Source organism: Mauremys mutica, chromosome 2 (assembly GCF_020497125.1).
Source record: "Mauremys mutica isolate MM-2020 ecotype Southern chromosome 2, ASM2049712v1, whole genome shotgun sequence".
NCBI classification, from domain to species: domain Eukaryota; kingdom Metazoa; phylum Chordata; order Testudines; family Geoemydidae; genus Mauremys; species Mauremys mutica.
The window spans coordinates 295,639,739-295,648,167 of NC_059073.1; the positions used below are offsets into that span (position 1 = coordinate 295,639,739).

Sequence of the window (8,429 nt, forward strand, 5' to 3'; positions counted from 1 at the left end):
AGAGCCCGGCTCTCTCTCACCCAGCCCTGCAGGTGTAATGGGGCTGGGGAGTAAAGGCTTGGGGGGCTGGGAGGCCCGGGTTACTGAGCAGGCAGCGCACATCTGCACTCGCTGCTTCACCTTCCTCAGAAGGCTGAGTCACTGAGCGCGAGGAGAACCCTTTCTCCTATAGCTCCCTGCTGGCCAAAAGCCTCTGTCGGTGACTCTACCATTGCCCCAGGACAGCAAAGCACAGAGCTCCCAGAGGGGTGGGTCACGCCCAGGCTGCATGCAGAGGCCTAGGCAGAGGCTCAGGAGGGGAAGGGTGGAGCTGGATGGGGCACGGCCCTACAGAAATACAGCACAAACTACGAGACACTTGGCCCCCGGCACATGCATGGGAGGTGAAGAACCCAGAAAAGCTTCATGCACAACACACCTGGCTCACAGCCTGTGTTGCACTAAATTCTCCTACGCCCCGGCGGACTCACCAATTTCACAAAGGAGCGAGAAGTGTTTTATTGGACGCTTGGTCTGACAGCAGGAGTGTGAATTTATGTGCCGCGCGGCTTCAGTGCTTCGTCAGCCAGCCGATCCCTTCCTGCGTGAGGCTGGCACATTTCTCACCTGGGCTGGGGATTTACACTCTCAGTAAAAATGTTCTTTACACAGGATCCCGCTGGTGCTGCCAACACGCCTCAGCCGTCCCCTCTCGCCCACGTGAACTGCAGCATCACTGGAGCCCCCAAACCAGCCCAGGGGACACGGCTCGACCCTGCGAAACGTGGCGCTCCCAGATTTCAGAGGGGACCAGCAAGGGCTCAGCCTCGAGCCAGGCTGGGAGCTGCAGCTTCCAAGTGAAGTGGGGCCCAAGAGGGCGATTTGCAGGAACTCAGGGCAGCGAAGCTCTGGGACAGGCTCCCCAGGGAGGTCATGGAGACCCCGTCACTGGAGGTTTTTAAGAACCCGCTGGATGAACCTGTCAGGGCTGCGCTGGGTTTTCTTGGTCCTGCCTCAGCGCCGGGGTCTGGCCCTGGTGACCTCCCGAGGCCCCTTCCAGCCCAGCATTTCTATGGTTCTCACCAGCGGGTCGTCAGAATGGTGACCTGAGGCTGGACAGGCAAGGCCAGCGATGCGGCTAAGATGCTGGCAGGCAGCTGGGATTCAGAAGCACCCACCGGTGAGTCGGCCCTGGCTGGGTAACGAGACCTGAGACCAGCCAATGGTGCCTCCAGCCAGGCTTTCGCCAGTGTGGCTACAGGCCCGTGGCCAGCGAGCCAGGCTGCTCTGGCAGCCCCCGGACTGCGACTGCGGACGGAGGCTGCTGGACAGACTCTGGCTCTCCAGCCCCAGGCTAACCCAGCCTGCCGTCACCATGCACTCCCCTGAAACCTCAGCCTGGAGTACAGCAAGCTGCCGTCTGCGCCTCCTCCGCCCCCTCAGGAACGCTGCCTTCTCTCCCAGCCGCGGGCCCTGCTGCAGCAAGCGCTGCCTCTCGGGACCCTTGGCTGGAGCGCCAGAGCCATGCGCGCTACCTGGGGCCGGCCCGGAAGATTCCTCCTAGGCCCAGCTCTTCTCTGCTAGGGATTGGCTGTCGGGCCATGTCCGAGCAGCCTCTCCTGCAAGGGTCCGCGACATCAGAGCTCAGAGAGCAGCACTGGCTGCTTGCTGCTCTGGGGGAGGGATAGCTCAGTGGTTTGAGCATTGGTCTGCTAAACCCAGGGTTGTGAGTTCAATCCTTGAGGAGGCCACTTAGGGATCTAGGGCAAAAATTGGTCCTGCTAGTGAAGGCAGGGGGCTGGACTCAATGACCTTTCAAGGTCCCTTCCAGTTCTAGGAGATTGGTATATCTCCAATTATTACCTTTATTATTACCTAGGACTTCATCACTAGGAGTCAGTGGGACCAGTGCACCCAAGGGGGCAGCTGTCACCCTACATCTGGCAGCAGCAGCTGGAACTAGCTGGACGAGAACCAATAACCACCCAAAGGAAAACTCCTGCGGGAAGAGCTGGCACCGAGGAGCCAGAGCTCCAGAGAGCACTCCCCCACCAGGGCATCCCCCCCCCGGCCAGGCTGTAACCCTGCTGGCATACCAGCATTGGCAGGGTCATCTATCCTGCCACGTGCTGGGAGATGGGGCTGGGCATCCTCCCCTGCTCCCGGGCTGGCAGAGCCGCCCCCGCCCTGCAGCCAGGTTTCATTTGTACTTGGTGAGGGCACCGAGGGGCTTGCGGGCGTGTGTGCGGGAGATCAGCATCTCGTGGATCTGGAGGAACTCGCTGAACGTCTCCCCGTTGCCGTAGCCTGTCGGCAGCCCACCACCCGCATGGGCCCTCTGGTGCCGCAGCAGGTCTCCACGGTCACCGAAACGCTGGCCGCCCTGGTGGCAGGCGGAGGGCTGCTCCCCGGCGTGGCTGCGCAGGTGGGTGGTGAGGTTCGTCTTCCAGTTGAAGCTCTTGCTGCAGTGGGCGCAGGGGAAGGGCCGGGCCCCGGAGTGGGCACGGCGGTGCAGGAGCAGCGAGCCCTCGTGCAGGAAGCTCTTGCCGCACTCGGGGCAAGTGTGGGGCTCCTTGTGCACGTGGGTCTCCTGGTGGCGCACGAGGTTCTCCTTGCGCGTGAAGCTCCGCCCGCACTGGCGGCAGGCGAAGGGCTTCTCCCCAGTGTGCACGCGCTGGTGCGACAGGAAGGTCTGCTTGGTGCGGAAGCGCCGCCCGCACTCGGCGCAGCCGTACGGCTTCTCCCCGCTGTGCAGCTTCAGGTGCCGCAGGAGGTTGGCCTTGTTGCTGAAGGCTTTGCCGCACTGGCTGCAGGGAAAGGCGCCCGCCCCGGCGTGCTGCCGCCGGTGCCTGGCCAGGGAGGCCTGGCTGCCAAAGCCCTTCCCACACTCCCCACACTTGTGGGGCCCCCCTCCCCCAGGGGCAGCGGGCTCCGCTGTTGGCTTCCCGCCCTGCCCAATGCTCCCCACACACAGCCCCTCTGCAGTGGGGGTTGGAGGCACAGCTCCCGTCCCCACGCGGCCCCCCTGGTTCTCAGGCACTGGGCGGGGTCTCTCTGGGGCCCCGTTGCTCTGGGGCTCAGCGCTGGCTGGGCAATCCCTGGCCTGCCTCTCGCCCCACAGGGCTTCGTCCTGTCCGTTCCCCACAGGCCTCCCCTGGCCCGGGTGCCCTTTGCGCTGACTCCGACTGGCGCTGGCTCCGGTCCCGGCCGAGCCCCGGGAAACTCTCGCCACGTCTCTCCCCGTCAGCATCTCGCTCGGGTCCAGCCCTGCCGGCTCTTCCTCACGACGCGTCTCCTCCTCCTCAGGCCCCCGGGTCCCGCCACCTGCTGGGAGAGGAGCGTCCAGGCGTTACTCTGTCTGCTGGTGCGTCGGGGGGTCCTGGGGGCACAGCTACGGCCCCGGGGACTCTCTGTGGGGCAGAAGCAGGGGGAGACTCCCCTGGGACCAGTGCCTGCCCCCGGGTCCCCCCGGCACGGGACGTCCCTGCCCTCAGGCGTGTCTCACCCACACCCGCTCTTTACCAAGGGAAGGTCCTGTTGTGTCACTGCAGCCAGGCCTCCCCCAGGCCTGCCCCACTGGGAACTCCCCCGGGCCTGCAGGCAGGGCTCCTGCCTCTGCGGTGACGCTGTTGGCTGGGGAGAGGGAAACTCCTCCCGATTCTGTCTGTACATCCCACAGGAACGGGCCCCCCTGCTGGCACTGGTGGGAGGGGGCGGAGGGACCCCGTGGGGTCTGCCCCGGCAATGACACACGCACTGACTGACCCCCGCTTGGAGCTCAGGCCTGTGCCCTCCTCAGCGCCAGGCCCGGCACTCGCAGGGCCAGAACAGCACAACAGAGTCCCGTGTGCCAGGAGCCGGCCCAGGGCCCCGATTCCAGGAGCTTTGCTGGCCTCACTCACCCATGCCGTGGGGACCAGGAACGTGTCTCTCTCTGGGGTCGTACGGCTCTTCCCCGCGCTCCAGCCTCGAGACAATCTCTGGCTTCTCCACGGTGTCTCCTGTTCGATGGAAGAGGAGGTTTGTTACATGCCTGTCAAATGGCTGAGCTAGCCAGCCCCCCGACGGGGTCCAACGCACACGCTGGCTGGTTCCGGTGGGGCTGGTGTGTTTATCACACACCTGCCTGAGGAAGCCAATGAGTCTCACTGCGGAATTAAGAATAATCGGGGCACGTTCCGCCCACGTTCCGGGAGAGCAGGCTACGAAGGCAGCCCCGAGGTAGCAGACAGCACCACTGCCCCAGTAAAGGGATCTTTACCCACAGAGGTGACCAGCTCGTAATTCTCCTTCATCACGTCCTGATACAGCTCCCGCTGCCAGTCCTTCAGCTCCTTCCACTCCTCGGTGGTGAGATAGACCGCCACCTCCTCGAAGGTCACCGGCTCCTGCACCAGAAGAGCCCTGCTGAGCCACTCCCCAGGCCGTGGGCACAGTGACCCGCTGCCCTCACCCCCTGTGGCATGGCAGCCGGCCACCTGAGCTGTCTTAGCCAATCGCTAACGGAGGGAAAGTCACCTTAGCGCAGCTGCCGCTTTAAGAGCTGGAGCCTGAAGGCTCTTGGGCATGGAGAGACCCGAATTCCTTCTCCCCCAGATCGGGACGCCAGCCAACGCCCCACGTCTCCTGAACGAGGCAGAACGGTGGCCGCCCTCCACGGCACGCGGCGCTCCCCACCAGCCATTCCCCCCGGGGAGCACCCTCTCCTAACGCGAGCGGGGGCTCAGCACGGCCCCAATTCCCTCCCGGCGCCAACGCCTTGGCACAGAACGCAGGGCCCAGCCTGCGCCGCAGCAGCACGGGACCCGCCGCCAGAGCAGAGAGGGGACAGCCCGGATCCCGTGACAATCGAGCTTACGTGCTTATGAACCAGCAATTAACAATGCTCCTAAAGCAGAAATCAGGGAAGCCCCTCGGAGCCAGGAAGCCCCAGGCACTGACGGGCATTAGGCCGCTGGCTGCTGTTAAAAGGGGTTTCTGCTACCCAGAGGCCCAAAGCCTGGCTGGCACTGTGCTGGCGTCTCTCTCTGGTGCCCCAGCCCTGGGCCAGCCCTTGGTCCCCTCTTCCCAGAGCCTCTGAGTTTCCAGCACTTTGCTCTCCTTACCGGAGCTGGTCTCACCTGCTTGGGGGCGTCATTCCCCTGTGCTGGAAGCATCAGGACTTTCGCTCTCGAGTACTGATGGTCCCAGACATACGGCGCCTTCTCTCGCTTTGCTTTTCTAGCCGATGCCTTGGGCCTGGGGCCCGCGGAGCCTGTTCGTGGGCAAGAGAACACGTGCTGTGTCCTGCAGTTCCAAGGGCCTTGCCGACACGCACTGCGCCAGCCATTGTCTGCAACGGGAATTTCTCTTGCGTGCAGCCCCCAGGCTGGTCGTTCCCGTGATAGGATCCTAGCTGCCTTTCAGACAGCTGGGTCCCGGGCCAGCTAGCGCCCACAGACACCACCCAGCCCTTGGATTGTACTTGGGAGTGAACAGGCAGCTGGTGCAGGGCACAGGGTACGTGCCCACGTCTGCTGCTACTGCCTCCTTCACCAGCTCAAGCCCCTGGGAACTGCGTGAAGGCAGCTTGGCAGTAACCCAGCCGCGAGGTCACAGGGAACCGTTCTCACTAGCTAATCCTGAGGCTCCAGGAGCTGGGTCCAGTGGGACAGCACGCCGTGCCCCAGCGCCCCCAGGCTTGGCAGTTCATAGCCCTGGCACCTTTGGGCTCCCGGGCAGCAGCCGCCTCTCCCCGGATACCCAGCTCTGAAGGCAGTGCCGCCGCCAGCAGCAGCGCAGAAGTAAGGGTGGCAATATCGCACACCATACCACCTTTCCTTCTGTGCTGCTGCTGGCGGCAGCGGTGCCTTCAGAGCTGGGCGTCTGGCCAGCAGCCACCCCCTGGCCGCCCAGCCAGTGCTTAATTTGTGCTGGGGCTCAGCTCCAACCTGTCTTTCATTACACATTAAGCACCGACAGCCAGGCTATGCACTCTAATGGCAGAGGGTAGGGAAACATGCCCTCCATTAGGAGGCACCCCCTGGCTATGAGCATACCCCTGCTGGGATGGCACCGACAAACGGGGGGCTGAAAGTGATGGATCTCCTGCCCAGGCACACCGGGCCCAGAACACGTCCCACCACGGAGTACAGCACTGCAGCTCCCTCGTCAGGTGAGAAGTCTCCAATGTTCAGCCACACGCCAGGCTTTCCACACATACGTCAGTGCCAGGGTCCCATGGGAATGTGAGATCCCCCTAAAGCCAGCCTGGGTGTGTCCAAGGGTAGGTCCATACTTACCTGCCGGGTCGACGCGGAGAGTTCGACTTCTCGGAGTTCGAACTATCGCGTCTAATCAAGACGCGATAGTTCAAACTCCGAACGCGCTCCCGTCGACTCCGGAACTCCACCACTGCGAATGGCGGTGGCGGAGTCGACGGGGGAGCCGCGGAGTTCGATCCCGCGGCGTCTGGACAGGTAGGAAATTCGAACTAAGGTAGTTCGACTTCAGCTACGCTATTCGCGTAGCTGAAGTCGCGTACCTTAGTTCGACACCCCCCCGCCCCCGTAGTGTAGACCAGGCCTAAGACGTTGCTTCTCCTGCTAATAAAGGGATCCTCACCCAAGGATGCCACCAGCTCGTAATTCTCCATCATCACGTCCCGGTACAGCTCCCGCTGCCATTCCGCTAACGCCGCCCACTCCTCTGGGGAGAAATAGACCGCCACGTCCTCGAACGTCACTGGCACCTGAAATGCAACCGTGCCCCACTCAGCACCGTTGGCTCCAGTCCAGCCAGGCAGAGGCAGGGGCTGGACACACACAGGCTCCCCCAGGCAGTTCTCTAACCTCTCACAACTTGCACGACTTAAGGATGATTATCCCAGCTTGGTGCCTGCATCAGGCCAAGCTCCCAGGGACCTCAGTGCTGGGGGGAGGGAGGGGCATTATGACCCAAATGTGGGCTTCAGCTTCATTTTCTATTAGCCTCTTTCACACGAGGCTAGTCAGGCTACCAAGCCCCTAGTCCTGGCTCCGTGCCCCAATGGATGGAATTCCCTGGGGCTGGGGCCGACCGGGGGGAGACGGGGGACGGACAGGACTGTGGGTCCCCTGGATTCACACTGATGCACTAGGCGCAGGCTCATCTGTCAGCGGGTCTGGCTCCCTTTCCCGGCTCCGCTCCCCTCCCTGTGTGTGTCTGGCCATGCAGGAGCCCAGAGAAGCAGCCCTGGGGCTGCCCTGAGTTGTGCAGTGGGACCCACCCCCTGGCACCAGCCTCTGCCCTTTGTGTTTTGCCTTGTGGTTGCCAGAAGGCCCCTCGCTGTGAGACTTTCTCAGGCGGCTCCTCGCTCCACTCCCAGGGAGACCCTCACCCTCAAGACAAGGCTGGGGACCGATATTCACACCTGCTGCGGCTCCCCCCGCCCCAGCGCTTCCAGGCTACCCTACAATAACAAGCCAGCCGGCTGCTCCCGGGCAGGGCAAGCGACGGCGCCAGGGCAGGCCCAGGGCCGGATTCTCGCCCGGGGCTGGAGACTGACAAACCGAGCGGGGCCGGGGCCGGGGCCGCCTGCCAGAGCGGGGCCATGCACGGGCAGGGCTGGGGGCCGAGCGAGCGAGCGAGCGCGCACAGGGCGCCGGGCTCCCCCGCTCCCCGGGCTCGGCTCCCTGCAGCCCCGCGTCCCCCGGCCCAGCCCTACCTGCGCCGGCATGGCCCGCCCGCTGCCTCCGGCCCGCTCCGCTCCGCTCCCGGCCGCGACGCGACGCGCCCCCAGTGGCTGCGCGGGACCAGCGCGGCGCGCCCTGGGCGCACGGGAGGGCGCAGGGGCCGGGCCGGGGGAGGCGGCTGCCCGGGGGCCGGGGGTCGGTCCCCGCACTGGGAAGCGGCCGGCCCGGCAGACGGGCTGGGCCCCTGGGAGCCAGCGCGCGGGGGAAGCGGCCCCGGGGCGCTCCGGAGCCCGCAGCCGGCAGCTGGAGCGCGGCTCGCCGCTGGGGCTTTGTCCCTGCTCGGTGGGAAGGGCAGAACTACAACTCCCAGCATCCCCCGGGCCAGGGAGACCCCGGCGAGCGCCCCCCAGCCTGGCTCCAGCCGGGGTCTCGTCTCCGGGAGCCCCGGGGAAAGGGACCGTCTCCGTGGGGTGTGTGCAGCGCCTGGCGCGGCAGGGCGGGGCCGTGAGTGGGCTCCCGGCGCTGGGGGACTCCAGATACAGCATAGAAACAAACCCTGCAGCTCCGCAGATAAACCCCACCCCGCCCCGCCCCGCCCCCGGATCCCAGCCACCCCCAGCCTGGGGGCACCGACTTTATAGTCCCACAAAACCCGAACGGCCTAGCCCCGCCCCCTCCTCGCCGCCCCAGGCTGGGGGTGGGGCCCAGGGATTTGGAGTGCGGGAGGGGCTGTGGGTTGAGGCAGGGGGGTGAGGGCTCTGGGCTGGGGCAGAGGTTGGTGCAGGCTGCAGGGGGGTG

General features: G+C 65.0%; 1 protein-coding gene across 3 annotated transcripts; it reads right to left on the reverse strand.

Annotated features, from left to right (window-relative positions):
* Positions 1 to 489: 489 nt before the first annotated feature.
* LOC123363360 (zinc finger protein 514-like) lies at positions 490 to 7,725 on the reverse strand. 3 transcript variants are annotated; one of them, XM_045004239.1, is made up of 6 exons: positions 7,664 to 7,725; positions 6,583 to 6,709; positions 5,100 to 5,233; positions 4,241 to 4,367; positions 3,882 to 3,980; positions 490 to 3,306 (listed from the first exon to the last, which is right to left on the reverse strand). In XM_045004239.1, the coding sequence occupies exons 1-6, from the start codon at positions 7,673 to 7,675 to the stop codon at positions 2,180 to 2,182; spliced, it is 1,626 nt and encodes a 541-aa protein (XP_044860174.1). In that variant the 5' UTR covers positions 7,676 to 7,725; the 3' UTR covers positions 490 to 2,179. The 3 variants fall into 3 exon arrangements, with proteins under 3 accessions (XP_044860174.1, XP_044860173.1, XP_044860172.1); XM_045004238.1 differs by having other exon boundaries at positions 490 to 3,303; positions 5,085 to 5,233; XM_045004237.1 differs by having other exon boundaries at positions 5,085 to 5,233.
* Between the last annotated feature and the right edge of the window lie 704 nt (positions 7,726 to 8,429).